Raw genomic sequence first — 26046 nt, forward strand, 5'->3', positions numbered from 1 at the left:
CTTCACAGATGTGGAGGCCCCTTGCTCAGTTTCTTGCTGCTCCTGTCGCGACACCTTTGGCGGGCGTCCTCTGGGGTTGCGAACCTGTGAGGGCTCGCCAACAGTCTGCTGCTCCTGCGGCTGAGCAGGGGTTGAGACGCCGATCTCAGTTGGGTGAGGACTCTGGTGGGGCTCTGACCGAGGGCTCTGCAGTGGCATGGAAGTGTGAGTGCTTGGCGAGGAGCCCCCACTTCCTTGATGTCTGCCACCAACTTCCCTCTCATGGGTCAGGTCCCCCTCAGCACTTGCAAGTGGATTGAGAGCACCTTGCTGCACATCAGGGGGGGCCATGGGGACCCATATCTGCACTGGCAGTCCTACTCAGAAGGACTTCCATGAGGTCTGGTTTCTCTGTTCAATAGATGACCATCGCTCCTCCAGAGATGTAATTCTATTCAGAGCACTCACCCTGTTTTCTGCACTCTGGTGACTTATCACCTCCATGGAGGTTGCCATCCTTTCCATGGTGATGCGTTCATGCGCCAATGACTCCACAAAGGCTTTGCTCATGTTCGCAATGGACTCCTCCATTCGCTCCACACTCGCAGCGACCCTGGAGACAAAACCTGCCAGAGACTCCTGCATCTGTTCCTGGAGTTCCAGCACCACTGATCTTGTGGATGGACCCAGAGGCAGAGCGTCGACATGTGCCCTCCGATTAGGACTCTCCACTTCTGTCCCTGTCTGCACAATCTGCTGATGCTCACTTGTGAGCTGTGAAACGCCAGGTGACAACACTGCACTATCTCGTGAAGGTACCACTGAGGTGTGAGTGTCTACGCTGGTGCTGGGTGCACTGAATTCTGCTGACGCTGCGCCCTCAGAGGTTGTAGCTTCCTCTGAGGAGTCCGGAGGCTCAGGATCTTCCTCCTGGCTAGTGGGGACGGGTGCTTGCGATGGTCCTGTGGGGGAGAAAAGGAAAGAGTCAGAGATGTGATGCCAAGGTTACATGCACATTGCATATTGCAGATGATCATAAGTCCATCTGTTGGAGCGTCAGAATCATTATCAGTGACTCATGCAATGTCAATGAGAGAGATGGAAAACTATTCTGTCACCAGCTTGCTGTGATGCACCCGTCTGTCCGTCCCCCACTTGGCATTGTCCTCCACTCCCACGATCTCCAGGGCCGCCTCCTCCCAGGGAGTGAGCTGGACTCCTGAGGGTGGCCCTCCTCCTGTCCTCGCTCTTTCCCTCTTATTGTGAGCTCTCTCTTCCTGCAATGAGGGAGACAAGTGGAGTTTGAGTGAGAATGAAGGAGTGAGTGTAGAGAATCCATAGCATAGATACTTAGAAGGAGACAAAGCTGGAGTGAGGTGGCAAGACCAAGGGCCCTCCCTGTGTGCTGTCAGTTGTTTTCATAGCATCACAGTGATAGGGAGTGTGAGGGCTGTATAGTCGAATAGTTAGGTGAATGTGACCATAGAGAGAGAGGGAATGGGTAAGGGTGCAGGGATGTCAGTGTCAAGTGGGATGTGGAGGAAGAGGTTGCTAAAGCTGAGTGCTAGTGAGGAGAGGCAATGGGGATCAGATTGAGGGTGATGGGAAAGTCATACTCACTTTTCCAGTGCGCAGAAGGTCGTGAAACCTCTTCCTGCACTGAAGCCAGGTTCTGCAGGTTATTGACAAAGAGTTGACCTCCTAGGCCACCTGGATCCACACAGCCTTGGTCTGCTGGGGAGGCTTCTTCCTCCCTGAAGAAGGGAAGAGCACCTCTTTATTTGCTCTTGCTCCCTCCACTAAAGCTTGCAGGGTAGTGTCATCAAACCTGGGAGCAGACCTAGGTCTCTCGCTGGTCATTCTGCCTCCAGGTCCCTCTAACATGAAAGGCCAAAAGGTTGACAGTCTGCAGAAGAAGCAAGGCTTGTTGCAGACCTTAAATGCAGCAGCAATGATGACGTCATCGGAGGCGAGTTTCAGACTGAAAAAACGAATTGGGCCATGGGTTCCCACACGCTGGAACTCAAGTGCCCACTTAAGTTAAAATCGCATCAATCTCCCACATCAATTTAGAATCGGGTGGCTAACAGGAAAAGCGGATTACACGACCCCAGCCCGCCCAGTGACAAAATCCAGCCCATAATGTCTGCAGGCACTCAATTGACCTTCCTACAGACAAAGCTGGGATTCTGATCTTCAGCCTTATTGGCAATTAACCTTTGAATGGACTCACCCAGTGTTTACTTAACATCCATTTGACTTTGTAGTCTTAAAGAAATACATACCTACAATTTAACAGAAAAATAATACTTTGGGGTAGATTTTCACCTTCACCACTTGGGCAGTAATCTGGCAGAGCGCATCCTTTATAGAACCTGCTCAATATTCATTTCATTTGGAATGGTAGTTAGGTGGGCTCTATAAAGAGCAGGCAATCCATTTTGCCAGATTAATTTGCATACGGTGAAGACGACCGTCTACCCCACTGTGTTTTACATAGTGTTATATTCCAGACCTTGTCAAATAATGCATCCTCCGATTTACCCCGAACAAAACATGGAAGGTTTTTTTTCTGGGAGGTGTTTGTGGCACCCATACAGCTGCATTGGAGAATCCCACCTATTTGTCCAATGTGATGACCTTGCTGATGAATTATGCTTTGTTTTGGGGTTAAACAGGTACTGGTTGTGGTACACAACTAAGACATATGTCGGTGGTATCGCTAAAAAAGTGTACGAGCGCTTGCGGAAGTGGCAGGTCAACTTTGTGGCGCTGCAGAGGAAGAAGGACCCAGAGCAGATTTTCCTGCAGTGCGTTCCCAAACACAAGGTATGCCTTATATAAAGAAAGAAGAAAGACTTGCATTTATATAGCGTCTTTCATGACCTCGGAACATCCCAAGGTGCTTTGCAGCCAATGAAGTACTTATGAAGTGCAGCCACTGTTGTAATGTAGGAAACGTGGCAACCAATTTTGCGCATAGCACTCTCCCACAAACAGCAATGTGATAATGACCTGATAATCTCTTTTAATGATGTTGGTGTAAGGATAAATACAGGAAACTTTGTGATATCCGGCACCGACGGGACCGAGCTGTTGCCGTCCCATCAAAACTGCCGGACAAACCAGCGCTAATGTTAAAACATATGGAAGCTTTTGAGCTCCGTATCTAGCAACAAAACCTGTTGCTTAGCAACAGCTTCTAAACAGTCGGCCGTAGCTTGCAAGCGTCTCTGTAGCTAAGCAACAGCTTTAGCTAGACCTTGCAGAGCCTGACTAGTGGAAAAAAAAGAAAAAAAACTTACTGAACTGACTCCTGAATTTTGCCGGTGGTTCGAGCATTCCGGACAGTTAACCTCCGGATAAACCAAAGTTTCCTGTATTGGCCAGGACAATTCAACCTGATAGATCAGACTCGGTTTAACGTCTCATCCAAAAGATGCCACCTTTGACAATGCAGCACTCCCTCAGCACTGCACTGGAATGTCAGACTAGATATTGTGCTCGAGTCCCTGGAGTGGGACTTGAACCCACAGCGTTCTGACTCGGGTGAGGGTGCTGCCACTGAGCCACGGGTGACACCTTTTTACACACTTCAGGCGAAGGACCGTTGACCGTCTTAGTCCAGCTTCGCATGCAAATGCTTCTCCTATATTTCACAACTCTTTTGAGACTTTATTGACCTGTTTTAATGTGACTTTCTATTGCTCAGGTGGAATCTGTTTGCAAGAAGTTGGAGAACAGGTACTGGGGACCTGAGCCATCTGATATTGTCGAAATGTTTGAGGGGGAACAGTTTTTTGCTGGATTTGAAAAAGGGATTGAAATTGATTCAGGTAATGCCATGTGATGGAATGGTGTTCATTCCAATGATGTCTGACCCTTGTGAGGTTCCCAGTGCCAAGTACTTTGGAAACTGCAGCTCTTTTCTAATAATACAGGAAACTTTGCGATATCCGGCACCGACGGGACCGAGCTGCTGCCGATCTATCAAAACTTCCGGATAGACCAGCGCTAATGTTGAAGGATACGGAGGTTTTCATCTCCGTACCTGACAACAAACACAACTTGTAAACACTCGGCCTGTACCTTGGAAGCGTCTCTGAAGCTGTTGCTAAGCTACAGAGACGCTTTCCAGAGCCTGACTGTTTTTATAAAAAAAATTAAAAAAAAATGCTAGGAGAAGAAAAAAAACCTAACCAAAACGGCTGCTGATTTCTGCCATTAGATCGAGGTTTCCGGACATGCAACCTCCGGATAAACCAAAGTTTCCTGTACAGTCAGATTTTCATATTAAAATGTCTGTATTAAAATTATGTGCTGTCAAATGCAAATTAACAGTTCTGCAGGGGCAGCATTTCACCGATCCATTAACTATCATTCATGTGCCTTGTAAACAGACAGGCAGATGGAATATTTATTATATTGCAGTTGAGGAGCGGTACAGTTTCTGTCACATTACGCCACAGGCTGATCATACAGCTGCTAACTCAAGGTCACATAATGAGAAATGGGAGAGGCAATGCTTAAAGTATTTATTCCAGCTGTCTCTTGGCATTCATTTTGAAACAACGGTAGAAATGTTGAATAAAGATAATTTTAAGGTAGAAGTTCTTATTTTGATCACCGCATTCACGTTTAAGTTACAGGAAACAACAGTTCCAGAAAGAATTGATATTTTTAAAGCTGCATTTACATCACTTTTCTTTTAAAATAGAGGGAAAAAATTGTGTTTCAAGGCTACATAACGTCGTTGTACAATTCTGATTAAAAACCAAAATAGTAAAAGTCAAGTACTTCATCAGAACATTGTCAAGATTGTATTACAATTCATAACCCGCCACAGCATCTTTTACCTTTTTAAAAATGCATAGGTTTCTGTATTAATATAAATTTAATTTTTTGGGTAGTGCAATAGTGCACTTTGAGTTTATGTCTCCTATTTTGGTTTGCAGCCTTCTACTGCACAGTGGGAAGAACAGGCTAACAAAAACATGTTTTGTTACTTAAATGGAAGGGGCAGTTTCAGAATCGTAGGCCTAGAATTTAGATTAGGCCCAGAAACGGCCGGTGCCACCGTGGGCTAAGGTTAACGGCCACCCGCGGACAGTACCGGTATTTTGGTGCTGCCTGCTGATTAAAATGATCGGGGCGCAAAACCTATTGTGTAACGCACTGTTTCGGGCGGCAGTCTCAGCGGGAGTGCTGAGGTAGCGTGGCCATAGCATCCCTGTCTTAAAGCTAGCCTGCCATTTTAGAAAGCAGTGTCGAGCCCCACCTGCATCCCATAATGGTCTTGTTGTTTGTGTTTCTGGGCTTACATTCCCAGTATACTAGCTCTGGATGCTGCAGAGAGTGAGAAAGGGATGTGTTTCGAAAAAGAGGGGGAAAGAACAAATCGAGTCGCACAATGTTAGGTCTGTGAGTGAGCATTGAGTAAACCACTGCTCAGATTGCAGCCCTCAACAAAAAGTAAGTGAGTGCCCTGACACACAAGCTACTGGATATCTGGCACATAAACTGAGGGTGAAGCAAGAATTGTTTGCTCAGAATATGAACTCTAGGTTTGGGACTCCGCCTGTAATCACTTGATGCATTTTTTAAAAAAAATTCAAGGTCACAGCTTTTCTTTCCCATAATTGTGACATGAGATTTAGTGGTGTACTGAGTTACTTTGGATCATGCACTATAAATAATTCAATGTCCTCCATACAGTATAATGGTATTCCCAAGTAGAACCCTTGGTGGCGTTTTGTGTTGTACACAGAGAATGAGATGACTAAGATATTTAATTAGCCTGTTGTTGACCAAATGGAATTTAATATTAAAATAATCAACCATGCCCAGGAATAGATGGTAGTGCGCAGACTTAGGAAGGGACAGTGAAAATTTGTGCCAGCACTTGTTAATTGTCTTCTAGTTAATATTTTAAATGTTAATTTGTGCAGCAGGTCATTTAAGTACTTGCTTTTCTTTCAGATCGGCCAGACTGTGTGGATGGGAGAATCAGGTTCACCTTTTACTCTCATCTGAAGAACAGTAAGGAAGTTTATGTCTCCACCATAGCAGACAGGAAAACGAAGGCTGTGAAAGGACAGGTGAATGATGCTGCCACTGCTTTGTTAAGATTGCTGTGAATCTGCATCTCCACAGTCAGAAGCTCAACAATTTACTGATTGATTATATTTTCTTCTGGTGTCCAGAATCCTGGATTGTTTCTGAATTTGGGCCAGTGGCACTGTATCCGAGGGGTGCCCATCCAGGGGACGCATCATGCAGCAGAGAGTGTTTGCGAGCTGTTTTTCTGGGATTTGCAACATGGATCCCAAAATGGCTTGCCAACAGCATTGCGGCTGAATGCCTGCAGACCCGGAACCAAAGCAGCATATCATGCTTTCCATACTCTGGTCTTGATCAGCTCGGAAAGGTTATACCAGGCACTAGGACCCAAACACTAGCTGTATTCAGAGCTTTTCCAGGCCCTCAATTTGCAGCCTAACTGAAGGGTGGCTGGTACAAAGATTTTTTTTACATTAGAGAGCACAGAGGTGCGTACCAGCATTTGCAACAGTTAAATGAGTTACATAGAATGACATAGAATTTACAGCACAGAAACAGGCCATTCGGCCCAACTGCTCTAGGCCAGTGTTTATGCTCCACACAAGTCTCCTCCCACCCTACTTCATCTAACCCTATAGTTCCAGCTCCCTTTTATAAAATGTGCATTACATTGGCCACTCTCCATTCTTTGGCATGCATCCATTCTCAATAGAATCCTGAAATATGATTTCTAGAGCCTTTGCTCTTTCTTTCTCAGTTTCCCTCAGATTCCTGGGATGCATCCAGTCATGTCCTAGCATTTTGTCCTGCCTTAGCTTAACACATTTCTCTAATACTTTCTTTTTATTTATTATAATACCTTTCATCTAATTTTTAACCAATTCAGGATTTACCCCCTTCCCAATAACCTCTTTTATGAAGCGAAGCAAAGTACTTGATCAGCATCCCCACCACTACCCCCTCCTCTCATGGGTGTCACCTCTCATTTAACAGCTCTCTTTTTCATTTTATATTTGTAGAATCATTTTCTGTTTTTAATATTTTGGGGAATTCTATGTTTCCAATATATTTGAAAGCAAATAAAAAAAGAACTTGCATTTATATATAGTGCCTGTCACAACCTCGGGACATCCCAAAGCTAATAGGGTAGTTTTTGAAGTGTAATCACTGTTGTAATGTAGGAAAGTGTGCACAGCAAGGTCCCACAAACAAGAATGAGATAAATGACCAGATGATCTGTATTTGGTGGTGTTGGTTGAGGGATAAATATTGGCCAGGACACCGGGAGAACTCCCCCTGCTCTTCTTCAAAATAGTGCCATGGGATCTTTTATGTCCACCTGAGAGGGCAGCCGGGGCCTCTGTTTATGAAATTTAAATGTAAAATGGGATTGTTTGCTTTAAAATTTGGGGATTATACTGATCACTTTCTCCACTGACGGTGGGGATTATTTGATGAGTGAGCAAACATTGTCCAGGGGGGACACGTGATCTCACATCATCAGTCACTTAATAAGGAAGCAGGCATAAAGCAAGATTTTTTTTCCCATTTAATAAGATGTTTCTTGTCTTGGTTGTTGAAGCAGATGCAATTCAGGCCAATTCATTGTGTCTCCAACTCTGATTTACCAGTTACTGTACAATGAAATTTACATGGAAATTCCGTTGCATTTTAGTTAATCCTTTATTTGTAAGGCAGGAGCTATTTATCCATCTCCTGCTAATTGTTCATCCTTGTTTTAGAGAGTATGTATATCTTTTGTGTTCGGAGTTGTGGTGAGGATTATCCATGGGTTCAATGTTGTTTTCTATTTTTGCCTTCAGTGGCATGTTGAATGGTCGCTGTTTGTGTGTGTGCATGTGTGTGTGTGTGTGAAGTGTGTGCGTGTGTATATTTGACCTATGCTGAGGTCAAGGGAAGTGTAAATGTGTGAAATACAGTCAGTGTTACAGTGCTTGTGTGTAGCTCCCTGCTGGGAGCATGTGATCACTGAATTTACCCTTCAACTTTTTAGGGACTGCTGCAGTGCAGAGTAAAAATTATAGTGTCCTCGGCGATAGAAAGGCCATTTTAATTTCTTTATTCAGGATGGTTGGTAACTGTTAGATCCGTGGCTCAGTGGATAAATAATTACACGGATGCTGTACATAAACAAATAACAGGTCTTTACTGGAGGAGGGTAATCTCTAGACTGGGGTACAGAGGCATGCGCACAGCTTATATACCGGTGTGGTCACTGCCGGTACTACAGTATACAGGAGCTGTAAAAAGTAGTTCTGACTTAAAGCACATGCACTACAATTCCTCCCTTTTTAGATTAATAATACCCCCTTAATATTCAAATAACAATTACATTTTTACATGTACATTCAATAACTGAAGTCCATTTATAGATTCAGTCTTTGGGGCGGCTTCCTGACCCTTTCGGGATAACGCCTTTCCGGAGGTTCTTGTTCTTGGTGCAGAGGCGATTCTGACCCCCTTTCATCGGGTAGTTCATCGGGTTCCACTGCTACTGGGTCTGAAGTAGATACTACCGGTATGTCGGGTTCATCCCCAGGTACTCGAGACATGGGGTTGACGCATTCCTGTGATACTAAGATCTGATCGATGTGGCGTCTCACAATGTTCTCCCCGACATCCACTGTGTACATTAATGGCCCCTGCCTTGTACATATCGTTCCGGGTTGCCACTTCTCTGTTCGATAGTCCCGGGCCAAGACTGGTTGCCCTACATTGAAGCTCCTTGTCGGCTTCTCGTTGATGTGCTGGAATTGTTTGTCCTCAACATTTCTTCGCACATTTGGTCTGAGCAAGTCCAGACGAGATCTCAACCATCGGTTAAAGAACATCATGGCCAGGGTCTGGTTGGTAACTGCATGTGTCGCGTTTCGGTAGGCTAATAAGAAATTGTCCATCTTATGCTGTAGCGGAATTTCCTCATCGCACATGGCCTTTATCGCCTTCTTAAAGGTTTGTACGAACCTCTCAGCCAATCCATTGGTGGCTGGATGATACGGGGCGGATGTGTAATGCCTTACCCCATTCCTTTTCATGAATTTTTGGAACTCGTTGGACACAAACTGTGGTCCATTATCAGAGCAGATCTGCTCTGGCAACCCGTTTCTGGCAAATATGGTCCGTAGGACTGCAATCGTTTTCTCTGTAGTGGTTGAAGACATCTTTATCACCTCAGGCCACTTTGAATGAGCATCCACTGCTATTAAGAACATTGAGTCCATGAATGGACCAGCGAAATCAATATGCACCCGTTGCCATGGAGAGGAGGGCCACTCCCATGGATGTAGAGGGGCATGTGGTGGTGCATTTTGGACCTTCTGGCATCCTAAGCAGCTCTTAGTTAGGTCTTCGATTTGTTGATCGATTCCCGGCCACCACACATAAGCCCAAGCAAGGCTTTTCATTTTCACTCCCCCCAGATGACCTTCATGTAGCTCATTTAGCACTCTCTCCCTTAACTTGGGTGGAATCACCACTCTGGATCCACACATCACTGTCCCCTGGCATACTGACAGCTGTTCTCTTCTGGATGAGAATGCTGGCAACAGTGAGTCGCCATGTGTTGGCCATCCCCTCACCGTCAATTCATATACCCGTGACAGCGTCGGATCATTGCGGGTCTCCTCTATATCCGCGTTTGTTACTGGCAATCGTTCAATTATCGACGAATAAAATATCTCGATAGGGTCCACTGCTGGTGCTTCCTCCACCGTAGGCAGTGGCAGGCGCGATAGCCCATCAGCGTTCCCATGCTGTTTCGTGCCTTTATATTCTATTTCATATTGATTCGCCCCTAGAAACAGGGACCATCTTTGTAACCGCTGTGCAGTCATTACTGGCATGCCCTTCTTAGGATTAAAGATGGAGACAAGTGGTTGGTGGTCAGTCAGCAAGGTGAACTTCTGCCCATGCAGATAGTGGTTGAATTTTTTTACTCCCCATACTAGGCTGAGGGCCTCCCTGTCAATCTGGGCGTAGTTGCGCTCGGCTGAGGTTAGTGACCGAGACGCAAAGGCTACTGGCCTCTCCAACCCGTCTGGGAATTTGTGCGACAGCACCGCTCCAATGCCGTAGGGTGATGCATCACATGTCAAACGAATTGGTAGTGCTGGGTTGAAATGGGCCAACACCTCTTTTGATGTGATCAATTCTTTACACTTCTGGAAAGCTCGTCTACGTTCGTCATCCCACTTCCATGGTACCCCTGTTTGCAGTAGGGTGTTCAGCGGGTGTAATACCGTAGACAAATTTGGTAAGAACTTGTGGTAATAGTTTACCAGCCCGAGGAACGACCTCAGTTGTGACACATTTTCCGGTGCTGGAGCCTTGACTACTGCCTCAATCTTGTCAGGGGACTTATGTAACCCCTCTTCATCGATGACGTGGCCGCAATACGAGATCTGTTTCTGGAAAAACTCGCACTTGTGGCGATTAGCTCATAGCCCATATTCCTTTAATCTGGCGAGCACCTTCTCCAAGTTAGCGAGGTGATCACCGTCATTTTCGCCCGTGACCAAGATGTCGTCCAAATAACACTGGGTCCCTGGAATGCCTTGCAGGACCTGATCCATCGCCCTTTGCCAGATAGCCGGAGCCGAGGCTACTCCAAACACCAGCCGGTTGTATTGATAGAGAACTTTATGGGTGTTGATCGTAAGGTAATGTTTCGAAGCTTCTTCTACCTCCATTTGCAAGTACGCCTGGGCTAGATCAATTTTGGTGAAGCGTTTACCACCAGATAGCGAGGCGAAAATATCCTCAATTCGTGGAAGCGGATATTGCACCGTGTGAAGGACTGGGTTCACTGTCACCTTAAAATCCCCACAGATGCGGACCTTCTTTGGTTCCCCAGGCGTATTACTCAACAACCTCTTCATTACAGGAACGATGGGTGTAGCCCACTCGCTCCAGTCCACTTTGGACAGTACTCCTGAACATTCCAACCCTTCCAGCTCTGCTTCAACTGCTGGTCTGATTGCATAAGGCACTGGTCTGGCCTTCAGAAACTTTGGGCTTGCATTATCCTCTATTTTAATTGTTGCTGTTATTCCTTTTAGTGTTCCTAGTCCCTCCTGGAACACTTCTTTTGCGTCAGTTAGCATTTTTGACAGTCGTCCAGGTGTGACGTCGTCATCCTTTTTGGCCTCCACCTTCAGTGCCTGTATGGAATGCCAATCTAAATGTATCTTCCAGATCCATTCACGTCCTAGCAGTGGTGGTCCTCCATTTGGCAATATATATATATACATTTTAGGTATTTCCTGACCTTTATATGTCACTTTCACCCTTATTTTTCCTTTGGGGTAGACTTTTTGCCCCGTATACATCTTCAAGACAATCTCTGTAGGTTTCAAGGGTATGTGTGAAAATAGCCGCTTGTAGTCTCTTTGATTTATGACTGTTAGAGCTGACCCTGTGTCCAATTCCATTTCCACTTGGACTCCGTCTACCTTGAGTGTAACCCAGATAGTCTGGTGATCCTCCATTTCGGTTACATTATGTAGTTTCAGACAACCCAGCTCCTTGCTTCCGAAGTCTGTGTCACTTTTCTGTTCATCTGAACCACTGTCCATCACCTGGTGTACCTTTTTGTACTTCTCCTGTGGAGATTTCTTACTGTGGGCTTTCTTCCCAGACCTGCAGACTCTTGCTATGTGTCCTGCTTTCCCACACTGTCTGCACACTTGGTCCTTGAACCAACAATCTTTCTGGTCATGTGTTGTTCTGCCACAGTGATAGCACTTCCCTGTTCCATATGTCATTTCGTTGGTGCCATATTCTTGCGGTCTCCGTTGTATCTCTGCAGCGCCCCTTGCGGCTGCTTCGTGTGATACTGCCATACTGAAAGCTTTGTCCAGCGTAAGGTCCTTTTCTGATAGAAGCCGTTTCTGGGTTCCTTCACTTTGTAGCCCACACACAAACTTGTCCCTTAACGTGTCTGCTAGTCCCGCTCCAAACTGGCAGTATTTCGATAGCTTGCGCAGTTCCGTTAGGTACTCAGCATTGCTTTCGTCTTTGTGTTGGTTCCTTTTATGGAACTTAAATCGTTCTGCTATCAGCAGCGGTGTGGGGTTTAAGTGGTCCTGTAGGATTTCTACTATGCTTTCAAAATTCTTGTTTACCAGCTTCTCTGGGGTTATTAGATTTCGCAGTAACCCATAAGTTTTTGCAGCCATGGAATTTAACAGAACCAGTGCTTTATTAGCATCTGGCACTTCATTCGCCCTGCAGTACACCTCAATACGTTCCACATATGTCGCCCAATCTTCGACTTCATTGTCGAACGTAGAGATACTGCCACTCTTCGGCATCCTTGGTTGTGCGTTAACTATCACCAATGGCGCCTCCCGCACTTCCCCTTCTTCTCCGCTGGCACAAAATGGCGTCTCCCGCGCTTTCCTTCCTTCCTTCCCGCGCTCGCCCATCTTCTCCGCTGCGGCTTCACAAAATGGCGTCTCCCGCGCTCCTCTTCTTCGCGGCTCAATGGCGCCTCCCCTTGCTTCACCCCGCGGACCCTGATCAGCCCGTGATCCCTGGCTGTGCTCTGTGCGTTCTTCTCTTGTTATTTGTCGACGCCGCTCAGTCTAGAACCCGGCTGTTTCTTACACACTCTCTCCGGTTTGCAGTATTTTTCCTCGATGCCGCTCGGTGATCAACCCCCGGCTGCACCCTGCTCTCTTCACCCTCTTTCTCACCCCGTCGACGCTGCCCGGCTCTCTCTGCCGTCGGTCGGCTCCAGCCACCGCTGTTCGGGAAGGGTCTGCTCTGGACCTGTCATCGGTCTCTTACTGCTCGTTGTGGCTGGGGAACCAAGCCCGGCTCTCCACAGCCTCCCCAGCGAAGTTGGATCTCTGCCTGACTGCTGGGCGGTTGCTCGCGGTCGACGCCCGTGTTCCTGGACTCGACTTTTTTTTTATGTTGCAGGTAGATTCGCATCAACACTCGTCGCCATTGTTAGATCCGTGGTTCAGTGGATAAATAATTACACGGATGCTGTACATAAACAATAACAGGTCTTTACTGGAGGAGGGTAATCTCTAGACTGGGGTACCGAGGCATGCGCACAGCTTATATACCGGTGTGGTCACTGCCGGTACTACAGTATACAGGAGCTGTAAAAAGTAGTTCTGACTTAAAGCACATACACTACAGTAACAGTCTCAAACAAAATAGGCAACCCTTGCGCAATGAAATTTAAACGTAAAATGGGCTGGTTTAGTTTAAAATTTCGGTATTATGTTGATCATTTTCTCCATTGACTTGTGTGGAATAGCTGATGAGAGAGTGTACGTTGTCCTGGGGATGCATGTGATTTCACATCAGTCACTTAGCAATAAGGAAACAAATTGAGAGCGCTTTCTTGTCATTAAATAATTTACTTATGGGCCTATACTCATTGGAACTTAGAAGAATGAGAGGTGATCTTATTGAAACATATAAGATACTGAGGGGGCTCAACAAGGTAGATGCAGAGAGGATGATTCCCCTTGTGGGGAAATCTAGAACTCGGGCATAGTTTCAGAATAAAGGGTCGCCCTTTTAGAACTGTGATGAGGAGGAATTTCTTCTCTCTCAGGGTCGTAAATTTGTGGAATTCTCTGCCCCAGAGAGCCATGGCGGCTGGGTCATTAAATATATTTAAGGTGGAGATAGACAGATTTTTGCAAGATAAGGGAGTGAAGGGTTATGGGGAGCGGGCAGGGAAGTGGCTTTGAGCCCAAGATCAGCCATAATCTTATTGAATGGCGGAGCAGACTCGAGGGGCCAAGTGGCCTATTCCTGCTCCTATTTCTTATGTTCTTATCCCCTTGTGTACTGTTCTCCGAAGGAGACAGTGAGCATCTTATTGGATCTTGGGCCTTCACTTTGGGCAGAGCTGTTGGGAGGTGCACTAAAATGGTGAGCCGTCCTTGTGGAGAACCATCTGGCTCCCACTATTGGCACTGGGAGATTGGGGACTTGCCACGTGAGGAAGTACACACTTGAACCTGTGCCCTACCTCTCCATGATCGTGCTCAACAGCTCTAGCGCCAGCCCATCTCCCACTATATAGCTCCATGACCAGGCTTTCTAAATAATAGGATCCTGTGCAAGAAGCACAGATTAAAAATCGTAATGGTGTTTTACTGATCTTCATTCTAGGTTTCCTTTTACAGAGGGCCCTTGCCAGAAAACATACCCAAGGAAGCTGCTAAGAAGCGAAAAGGCCCAGATTCGATGTGGCTGGCCACTTTGCCAATCAAATTGCCAGTAAGCTGCTTTATTTTCTTAATGTTCTCTTTTCTTCAGATGATCGAAGCAAAATTAGAAGCTGCCACAATTGAATCACAATATATTTTATTAAGAGAAGAGAGAACGACTGGTGTTTACGGAGCACTTTATCACATCTCAGGAATTACTTGAAACTGCAGTGACTATATTGTTATATATGCAAACATGGCAGCCATGTTGTGCACAGCAAGATTCCACAAACAGCAGTGAAATGAATGGCCAGTTAATCTGTTATTCGTGGGACTAGTTGAGAGAGCAACATTAGCCAGAACACACCCTTCTTTTCTTCAAGTAGTACCATGGGACCTTTAAAGTTTATCTGCAGCACTGTAACAGTGGAACAAGATCTTGGTTTAATGTCTCACCCTGAGGACGGCATCTCTGACAATGCAGCACTTCCTCCGTACTGCACTGAAGTGCCAGGCTAGATTGTGGGCTCAATTCCTAGAGTGGGGGTTGAACCTATTCCAATTCTGACGTTAGACTGCTAACAGCTATTATCTGTTTGCATACAGCCCATTTTCTGCTTGCACCATTTCAAGCGTGGTTTTTAAAAATTCTGATGCATTTTCTCTAGAAACAGAAATCAAGACTTCATAATGAGTCAAGAATGGAATCATCCTATCCACCGTTAAATCTAGGCGATGAAGGTGAGACTATTACTTTCCAAATGTTAATTTTTTGATTTATTTTTTGTGCTTGTCAAAGTGTTGGGTGATGGAATACATTTTCTACTTTTGCTGCCCAGTGTCAGTCAGCACCATGAATTCCCAGATCCAGTAAGCTTTCTCTGCTGTGTCCAAACACTATCTTAATAAGAGGTATACTGCAGCAGAAACATGCATTCTGCTGTTTCTCATACCGTTGTATTCTCGTATGCTATTTCTCATAGTACCACAGTGGCATCCTGATCTCAATAGTGATGGTAAAAATGAGGTCATTTCCAATGGATAATTTTGTGCCAATTGTTTTCCTCCTTCTGCCAGCAAAAGTATATATATTTTTTTAAACGGAGGGAAGAGAATCTGATTTTGTTAAAAGACGAGTGTTGTTAGTTGTGGGTGTTTATGTCTTGTTCTCCCTCTGCATCATTTTGCTATCTTGAATAATAATTATGTAGTAAATACAAAATAGTAATCAATATTAAACCATAATGAAAGCTCGTGTGTGATTTGAATGGACTGCAGGCCTCAACTAACATAATATTGTAGAATCTAAATATGTAGGACTGCTTAAATAACCATTTAACTGCAGCACTGACATTCCACCCCTGGTAAAAGCCAAAGATAGACCAGTAATGTTAACAATACTTTTGTTATTTATTGCTTGTTAGATTATATCAGTGACTGGCCATGGTCTCGGGATGGGAGTCATAAAATATATTTTCAATTCAGTGCTTGGGTCCAACTATTTAAAAATATATTAAGTGCCCATTGAAGAGTAGTTTTTTTTTACTAAAACTGAATTTGCTGGTGAATATTCCTGTTTGTGTTGACTCCAATTTGCATTATAAAAATACCCAGCCATTTAGCTTCCTGTCAGTTAACTGGAATAGATTCAAGAGATACGGAGTGCACACAGGTTTATGATACCGTTGCACGTTGTTCTAAATGGTTTCTTAATTTATCTTTGGACAGAAACTGGCTACCTCACTGAAGCTAATCTTTTGAGTATTGCAAGAAGAATCGGGCCGGAATGGCGGAATATTGGTATAAATCTCGGTTTATCCTATTCGCAACTGGAAAGAATAGGGTATAATAACAGGTGAGGAAGACACTTCTTCATGACAATGTTTAACAGTTTGATTTACCGATTTGTTCTTCGTGTCATGATGGTTGTCAGATTAATTTGGAGGACAGCAGCAATAGAAGGTCTGTATTCATGTTTGCACTCTTCTGTCATATGCTAGTGAGGGCAATACATGCACAGAAAAAGCCTGTATTTGTAACATTGGTAGTCAAGCCCAGAAAAGTGAGCTTCCAGATAAGCCCCCCTTTCCTTTCTTGTTCTGATGCACAACTACCATCTGTTGCCTTTTGACGTCTGCCACCCTTTTGTGAATGGCTGCATGCCAACCCACCCGGTCTGTGCAGTGCGTTCCAAGTATGTCACTGGCACAGCACAGTAGCTCATATTTTGTTTGAGCTTGACCTTGAACCGTTTGTGCCGGATGCCTCACTTATATCTTCCCTAAAGGATAACGGATAAAGGTGCAGCTGTACTGGATCGTCCACTGTCACCGCATGGCTGATCCAGCATAACTCCACCTTTACCAGCTTTTGCCTTAATCCGGTGATATTCACCCATGTAGAACCTTGATGTTGGCTGCTTTGATATTTGAGGTGGTGGGCAGGTTGCAACCTCCCGAGTTTTTGACATGCTTTCTGTAGCAGGTTTAATACTAGCAGCTGTGCAGTGGGGTGGAGATGATGACTTCTTGGTAAACTTTGACCATAGGATATACCTTTACGCTGTGTTGATTAAACCTATGCTTCCTGAGATGCCCGGAGGATGCATTTGATTTCAAGATGTTGCTCCGGCTCATAAATTGTTTGATCATCTCAATTTGGGCTGTTTAATGGTAGTTATTGGTGGAACATGCAGACTGGGTAGGACTGGTTGGTACATAGGCCGAGATTTTCCGGGGTGTCAGCGGGCGGTATCGGTGGCGGGTCAGGTGGGAATTTTTTTTTTCGGCAACCCACTGCAACGCGCCTTTCCCAATGTCGGGTCTGTCAACGCTGAGCAGACCTGACCGGCAGCGGCGGGCGACCCAATTAAAATCATTAGCATCTAGTTGACGGATACTTAACAAGCTTTTTTAACTTACCTTTTCACTTTAACTTCATGGCCACAGGAACCACACTGTTTGGGGACCACAGCTGTCAACCTGAGGCGGGAGTTCAGTTGCCATTGCTCCAGCTGATTACTTGACAGCTTCAAATGTACAGTAAAAGCTCCCACCTGACAGATCATCACTTTCCTCAGCCACAAGCTGTTTCTCAGTCCATTTCCAGCACAGATTCTGCAGGCTTTATACTCATATCCACTCTCACTTCATTGGAAGAACTCTCTCACCATTGACAGAATGCTTCTGTCATCTCTACTTCACCTTCCATCTATTCCATCAGCATGGGTGCCCTTTATATTGTCTCACCTTGGTCCTCAGAATCTGACCACGATTTGCCCCAACACCAGCAGCACCAACAACAACACCAACCTTCTCCACAATCACCTGATGCTGCACAAGACAGAGGGCATCAGCACCCGAGCACATTGCTGCCCAGGAGGCCAGGGATGGCCTCACCATGGCCAGATTTACTTCACTTGACGCTGTATACCCTTGGTTGCCACATGATGTGCCAGATTGGCACCACCCCACACCAATACCATAAAGCATCCCTACAATGCCCAAACCATTCCTTTCACACTCCACCATTGCGGAGCGGGGGGGGGGGTACCATTATGTCTCACCATTCACTGCAACTCACTAAGCCACTTCCAATGGTGCACACAAATCTGTCTAAGAACACAAAGTAAAGGTTTCAGTGTTTGACAGCACATTAACAGAAACTTTACATGAACATTGGCTAAACCACCCAAGTGGCTACCCTTGTGTGTTAGTTAGTATGATTGCACTAGGGTGAGTGTGAGGGGTGGCTAGTGAGATGTGGATGTGATAATGTAGATAGAGAGAGAGGGATTTGTGGAGGTGCAAGGTAAGTTGGTGTGAGCAGGAGTCGGGTAGGGAAGGCAGAGTATTGGGGATGTGATGTAAGGCCCAGGAGGATGAAGAGTGAGTGTGACTTTGTACTAAGGTTTCCTGATCTAATGAGATCATTGAAACGTTTGCAGCACTGCCTCCAGGTCCTCCTGACCACATTCCTGCTTGTGACTTCCTCTGCAATGTGCAACCAGGCTGTGTTGGTCTCTTGGGGAGATCTCTTCCGCCCATGGGAAGGGAAGAGGACCTCCATGCATGCTGTGACTCTGGGAGAGCCTGGGTGCAGCCCTGCATCTCCTGTGCAGTTCTTGTCAGTGTTTGCAGCACCCCAATGCTGTAGAACACTGACAGCACAAACGTCAAAAGTAAGGTGGCCATGGTCCCTTTTAAGGAAACCGGCTCAAGATGTGTCATGAATGACGTCGCCAGACCTGCTCCTTCTAATTGGACCGGGAAACACGCTGGGCGGGCTTAACAAGCCCTATCGACGTAAATTCATTTTCCAGAGCAGGATGGAGCCAGCAGCGGGGCCGCGACCCGCCAAGGCCACCGCCAAGGTAAGGAAAATCAATGTTTGTTTCAGACTGATCACTAACTGGTAGCAGCTGTGACGAAGCACTCCGCATCATATAGGGTAACATCACCTTGTGTGACGAACGTACAAATTAATCCAGTGTTCAATAGTTAACTAAGAACTGCCCATGGAATACTGGATATCGTCAATTTCATGTATGTCATCAATCAAAGCTTTCACTCATAAGCAAAGTGTTGGTTCATTTTGTTTGTGGTGCAAAGTAAAGAAATCAGGGGATTTACTATGCAGTGGTAAAATATATATCACATGATGTAAAACAAAAGGTATACTTCATCAATAGATATAGTGAATATCATTTTTCATTAGAAATATATCAGGTTATTTCCTCCCACTCATTCATTTAGCTGGTTAAGATGGTGCGTAGCCGAGCTGTACAGATCCGGGAAATCCCTGCCGGGGGCTCGGTTTAGGGTGCTGCAGTTGACCTCGTCTACCTGCTTGGTCAGTTTCCACATGTATGCTGATGACGCCCTGCTCCACCCCTTCACCATCTCTGTCAGCCTCTCCACTGTCTCTGTGTTGTCACACTGCTTACCCGTCATCCAGTCGTGGATGAGCCTTGACTTACTCCACTTAAACTTTGGGAAGGCTGAAGCCATCGTTTGTGGCCCCTGCCACCAACTCTGTACCCTTGTCCTTGTCTCTATTCCCCTCCCCAGCCAATGGCACCATTTGAAGCAGTCTATCCACAACCTTGGCATCCTGTTTGATCCAGAGCTCAGCTTCCAATCTCGTATCCACCCCATCACAAAGACTGCCAGTTCCACCTCTGTAACATTGCATACTTCTGCCCCTACCACAACCCTTCAGCCACTGAAATCTTCATCCATGCCTTTGTCACCTCCAGACTTGTTTACTCCAATGCTCCCTCCCATCTTCCACCTTCCGTAAACTTTAGCTTATCCAAAACATTGCTGCCTTTACCCAATCCTGCGCCAAGTTCCACTCACTTATCACTTCTTCCTTCACTGATCGGCATTGACTCCCAATCCCCTCGCATTTAAATCCCTTTACCCCCGCCCTATTTTTGTAACCTCTTCCAGCACTACAACATGCCCCCACCCGCTCCAGAACTCTTCTGACTCGAGCCTCTTGTGCCTCCTCCCCTCAATTTACCCCATCATTGGCAGCTGTCCCTCCTGTTGCCTAGGCCTATGCTCTGGAATATCCCTCTCGAAAGCTCTCCATCTCCCTCTCCTCCTTTAAAACCTTGCTTAAAACCCACTTCATTGACCAAGCATTGAAGGGATAATTACAAGTCCTAGCCCTTTTCAGGCTACCCCAGATCAGGCATATTCCCCAGACGTTCACCTTCAACTAAAGTTAGAGATAGCTGAATTCTATAAGACGCTTAAATGCGTCTAAAGGTTCAGGCTATCTTTCCCTAAAGGAAAGGAACGACTGAAGATGTTACCATCCTCCGGATAGCACTTTTAATAAGTTTAACTAGACTGTAACCTTCCTGATATTATGAGGGTCCGGAATACCCCCCAGAATTCTGCAACTCCTTACAAAAGAGTGTACAGAAATTGGGTTCGTGAGTTTATACAGAAATACTCTTTTTGAGACAGTTCTAAAAATATATATTTATTTAAGAACCAACATTCATTTAACAGCTGTTGAGTCAGTCGCAACATTAACAATTCAAAATACAAATAGCTTACATTTCTTATTTCTCAGAGATCCTTATTTTCAAATCTTTACTTCGTTACATTTCTTACTTATTTCTAAATCCAGAACATCTACCAAAATCAAATACCTTGATTACCCGAGACTCAAAGTTTAAAAACTCACAGAGCGTGCCTGTGAAGTTGAGAAACGCTTGCCCGTTCAGTGACTTCTGACGTTTCATCTGAAAACTCTATCTTTTATACTCTTTTTTAGTGGTTTATTCTTTGAAGTTTCCTGCTGATGTAAGCTAATTGTCTTATTCATTCTCTCTGTTGAATTCTTACTGATCTTATTGTCAATTTAGCTGCTGCATGCATAATTATGTCTCTACCTTTAGGTGTTCAATAGTTATCATAAAATGGCTACAACAGATTTATCTCTTTAATGTCATTCTTATCGAAGATTTTTCATTCAATTCTTAATATTGGTTATAACAGAAAATGCTGGAAAAACTCAGCAGGCCAGGCAGCATCTGTGGAGAGAAAATAGAGTCAACATTTTGGGGCAAACCCTTTGTCAAGACTGGAAAAGCACAGGAAATGAAATAGATTAAAAGGCCAGGCTGGGAGAGAACAAAAGAGAAGTGAAGAGATATTAAGAGGTATTCAAAACGAGATGAGATGGTGATAGGACTAGCAGAGACAAAAGACGGCTCTAGATTAGGTGTGAAATGCGCTGGCAGAATGGGAGACAGCTGCCATGTGGGAGAGAAAAAAAGTGGGGGGAAAGGGCCAAAACAAAGGTGTGGATAAAAAATAAGTAAAAATGTAATGGGGGCCGAGGTTATGATCTGAAATTGTTGAACTCGATATTGAGTCCGGAAGGCTGTAAAGTGCCTAATCGGAAGATGACGTGCTGTTCCTCGAGCTTACGCTGAGCTTCATTGGAACAATGCAAAAGCCCGAGTACGGTGAGGTCTGAGTGGGAATGGGGTGGTGAATTAAAATGACAGGTGACCGGAAGCTCGGGGTCATCCTTACGGACTGAACGGAGGTGTTCTGCAAAGCTTAACTGTTTATAACCACAGACGTAGTGACGCCGTGGTGTTCCAAGTTCAATACAAAAACAATGTGATTGCTTGGTGGTTCTATTGAAGTCATATCTTCAAAGTGTTCTGCAGGTATCATATTTACTATATGTAAATCAAAACCACTTTAACCAGAGTGTTTACTTGTTTTCTAGCTATCTTAGTTGGTTGCATAATTAATCATGTTTCCTGTCTTTGATGTTACTTTTACAAAGGCACATGGTTTTTTAATATTCTGTTCCTGTTCGAAGTGTCAGTTTCTAACACTTTACTTGGGTCATTCATTGTGTTGGTTCCAAATCGCAGACCTTTCGGAAGCACTAAACTGCTATTTCAATAGGGCCTTTGTATTAGCATTAACAATCTATTCCCATTTCAAAGCTAGTGTGGTTTTTACAACTTTGTTATCAAACCATCCCATCTCGGAAGCCTGTATTCCTGTTTACAGCTTGTGTCTCTGAGGTTTTTTAGATTTTTAAACCCAGTTTCTCATGTATTAATAATGCCAGAAATCTGTTCATAATATGGTGTATCTCTTGAAATATGGCTTATTCCGCCACAGCATTTGGTCACACTCAACCATCCCCTCTTCGCACCTCTGAAGCGTCTTTGGCCGTTTTTCTACATTAGATGCTATGTAAATACAATTTCTTTTAACAAGATTCTTTTTCTTTTTAAAATAAGACTCACAGCTGGTGCAAAAAATGAAATGAAAGTGTCGCATTCATGTGGTATCTCTCAAAGTGCTTTGTTTACATTGGGTTACATAGAAGCCCAGTGACTGTTGTATATCCAAAAGTGGCAGCCAATATGCACAGTAATATCCCATAAACAACAGTTAGATAAATGACCAGTTGATTGTTTTAGTAGTGTTAGCTGAGGGAGGAATTTTGGCTGGAACACCAGGGGAACTGCCTGCTCCTATTTGAATAGTGCTGTGGGAATTTGAATATTCACCTGAACCAGTGGAACAAACGGGGCCTCAGTTTAACAGCTTATTTGAAGTAAGGCATCGTTGACAATTTAGCACGATCTCATTACGAGGAACTATCAACCTAATTAGCGTGCTCAAGACATTTAGTGGGCCTTGAAACCTCCACCTTCTAACTCAGAGGTGAGAGTTGGTACAGAATGAGAACTTAGTTAGGTGTAAGTAGCCTCACAATCTGAAACTTTGAATAGTTTTATTGATACATACATTTAGTGTACTGTGTAAATATTTTCATTCAGCACTATATAAACAGTTGTGTTGATATGCAATCGTTGGGGAAAAACTCTGATATTTTTCATGTTTTGCTTTGAACTTTTTGAAATGATCGATTTTACTTTGAAACCCTCAAAACTATTTTTGTGGTAAAGTTATTTCGTAAATGATGTGATCTTTTGAAAGCAGGGGAGATATGTTCCTCCATTTGCTAAATTTAGCAGAGAACGGTGCTTTTATCTCCTTTCTCGTCATTTTTTTGCTAAAATTGGCAGGAGAACACCATAAGTTTACATATATCAAATCATTGTTTGGAGGTGTTTTTTGAGGGTGTTGCGTCCCCTAATTCCTTTGCTGTTCATCTTCAACCCCTCTAGTCTCCTCAGGCCAGTGGTTACCTAGCTCCACCTGCCCATGCTGCTCTGAACCAGCTGCCAGAAGCATCACAGAAGTGGCACCCTTGAGTTTTCTACTCCTTTTCTAGCCTCCACCTCCACACCAAGCCTGTGGGCAACGGTTAACTTAAGTCCAGTGAACGTAGAACTTCACCCCTCTCAGATATTGTCTGCAAAAGAAATGTTATTTAAACCAGTCCTTGTCTTGTCTTTTAAAAACATTACCTCACTTTCTTTAGGGACGACCTGGATAAGCAAATCTCAGAGATGCTCTTTACGTGGGCGCACTGCAGCGCGAGTGTACCAGGCTGCATTGGTCAACTAATTCAGGCAATGAAGGAGAGTGATCGCAAAGATATTGCTGAAGAAATACATTGTATTATTGAACTAGGCAAGAAGAAATATCATGAGTCCATTCGCCGAGTTGGACTGAGCCAAGAAAGCAGCAACGAAGATTCAGCTATAGCAATGGTATAAACCGGAAAGTATTGCTCCAGTAGAGACAATGCATTTGAACCATTGTGGTGGTGCTTGAGGGTCGGGAAGTTTTATTCTATTTTAGACTTTTGTTTTTGCTGGCAGTAGGTGTCATGGAGGACAGTGAACTCTTGGCAGCTTTGTATGAGAAATAGTGCGCTGGGTGCAACTTTGGCAGAACTCATTCCACAGAAGTATCAAGACACCACTGTGATTGTGTTTTACACAGAAATGCAGAGAAGGCCAACAAGATTTGATGGTGGAGCCACACGATTTGAAGTGATGTGTAATTTATAATTTATAATTTTATTGCAGCCAGACTGCCGTGCAGTTTTATTCCACTGCAAGTTACCCAGAGTAGCATACCTTGTATTTAATTTAAAGCGTTCTTTTTAATTTGGTGATCTCCTGTACTCCTCAAGGTGAGAGATGTCCACAGTGAATCATGGAATCTTAAAGTATAGAAACAAGCAATACAACCCATTAAATCTGCACCAGTGTTTTTCTCCACATGAGCCACCTAGTCTAATCCCACTCTGCTGCTTGCTCCCCATGCACTTTCAATCTGGGAAATGGGGTATTTTTCCATTTAGGCACATAAGCCCCAAAATTGAGAGTCCCCTGGTATCACCGGGCCTCACCGTGGGTGAGCATGGATTGGAATTCCGGCACGCCACCAAGTTGCTGTGCGCCATCCTTTACGGAAGGTATAAAAAAAACAGGATGAAGGGGGACTGCAATGTTAGCCAGTGTCTGTTTCCTTGCAAAAGAGGAATTATGTTAATGATCTTCCATGCCAAAATTTACATTGTTTGGATGAGCTTTGCCCCCATTGTTCACCAGGCTCATATAAAATGACTGAATTAATAAGCCAGTGACCTGGCCTTGTGTAGTTGGATTCTTAAAGCTGTCACTGGCAGTTCCTACTCGGCCCCCACAAAGTACCGTCTCCCCACCTCTGACTGCACGCAGATTAATTTTTCTTTTTCATCCTTTTTGCCCGTGCTGAGTGCGATTGGCAACTTGTGCCTAACTAGGACTCTCTTCCTTCTTGTTTTAACATAAATTAGCTACCAGTGGAGCACTATAAAAGTTTATTGCAATCAATTACAAGGTTTTATGAAAGCTATATTAACTGTTGGCGTTCAGAGAAAAGAGAGCAATTAAAGCAGAAACATTTAATGTTTCAGTATTTAAAAGTTGCAGTTACATACGGTAGCATGGGCTATTCCCTTCTTTATGGCTAGTGTGTCAATACTTTGTCACTCTAGAGGGCATGTAGCATGGTGTGGAAATGTGTGCAGCCCTTAACTAAACTTGTTCTACGGGTGTGTTAGTATATCACTTGCAGTCTACAGTACACTTCAGCTCAAATTCAAGTTCCCCTGTTTATCCCGCCATGTTTATTCCACCAGGCTGAAACCAAGTAAGCCTAATAGTAAGTAGATGTTTTTAAATATTTCTCTTCATTTAACTGTGTGCATATGTAAATGTAGATATCTTGTGTTTGTGTACGACATCTTAAAATACTTTTTGCACTAATCATTAACATTTTCTTCAAAGATTGCACTGAGCAAGGAGCCTAATTTGTGAATTTATTCTCTTTCAAATATAGCAGCCACTTCAGGTTAATGTATGTTGGAAAACATCAGACTGAGAAGAGTTGTACAGTGAGTCACAGAGTGGATAGATGATAATTTATTTATTCTAAAATGAATACAGCAATATGAATATGGATTGCCTCTTGTTTTCAGCACATACTTAACTTTTCAAATATGGAAAATTGGTAATAACTTATCCTTATGTCAAGAGAAATGCATTTTATGAAAAATATAGTCAGTTCCTAACATTTGAGTAATCAATATCTGAGGTAGCCACCCACAACGTTTCAGCTCCCAGTTGCCTGGGTATGAATCAACAAGCGAGTGACATTTGAGGTAATGTTGAGTCCCAGGGATTTGCTCAGTTGGTACCGCAGCCTCTCAAGTGTACCAAATGTAGACTGGTTAGGCCAGTCCAGCACAATGACCTATTGCTTCATTAGATATGATGTCTTTCAGAATTGATATGTGCTACTGGAGTATCCACCACTATTCTAATGCTCATTTACATTTCAGCTGATATGTTTCGGGATACCACAAGATAGATATATAGATGAAGAAGGCCATTCAGTCCACCTTAATTCATTCCTCAGGAAAGACTCCACAGTCCCTCCACTATAGCAAATATTGCCAGGATTTTCACCTCCAGTACCTACCCAAAAGTCCATTCCACGTGTTGATCATTCTTTCTCGCATGTATGCCAGTCTTTCTTGCATGTATGCCAGTCTATCAAGCTAGCAAAAACAGACCAACCGATTCAAAAATGCTGAGAAAAAAAAAAAGCCCTGAATATAACCTATGACATTTGAAAACAAGTAATTACACTGAAAATGTAGCAGAACACAAGCTTCTAACAAGCTGTGGATATACCCGTCATTCTTTCACTCATTGGAGTTAATAAAATTATTAACATATGAGAGCTTGAAAGGGAATACAGTGTTGAAGGCACAAGATTTGTTTGCATGGGCAATGCCCCTTCCTCACCCCAGAGCATTTTGATTTTGTGACACTTTATTTGCC

At 44.2% G+C, this 26046-nt stretch overlaps 1 protein-coding gene across 2 annotated transcripts in view; it reads left to right on the forward strand.

Annotated features, from left to right (window-relative positions):
- The window catches only part of pidd1 (p53-induced death domain protein 1), a 109405-nt gene extending 84244 nt beyond the window's left edge, over positions 1-25161 (forward strand). Inside the window, exons 11-17 of one of the 2 annotated variants that reach the window (XM_086007644.1) lie at positions 2658-2808; positions 3692-3815; positions 5959-6077; positions 14203-14310; positions 14909-14981; positions 15969-16095; positions 23187-25161. In XM_086007644.1, coding sequence (XP_085863770.1) covers positions 2658-2808; positions 3692-3815; positions 5959-6077; positions 14203-14310; positions 14909-14981; positions 15969-16095; positions 23187-23424 — 940 coding nt within the window. In that variant the 3' untranslated portion in view covers positions 23425-25161. Of the gene's footprint in view, positions 1-2657; positions 2809-3691; positions 3816-5958; positions 6078-14202; positions 14311-14908; positions 14982-15968; positions 16096-23186 lie in introns of those variants that run through there. The other variant, XR_015080964.1, reaches the window with a different exon arrangement.
- The last annotated feature ends 885 nt before the right edge of the window (positions 25162-26046 follow it).

Source organism: Somniosus microcephalus, chromosome 15 (assembly GCF_052327205.1).
Source record: "Somniosus microcephalus isolate GS21.2 chromosome 15, FLI_Smic_1.0, whole genome shotgun sequence".
Lineage (NCBI taxonomy): Eukaryota > Metazoa > Chordata > Chondrichthyes > Squaliformes > Somniosidae > Somniosus > Somniosus microcephalus.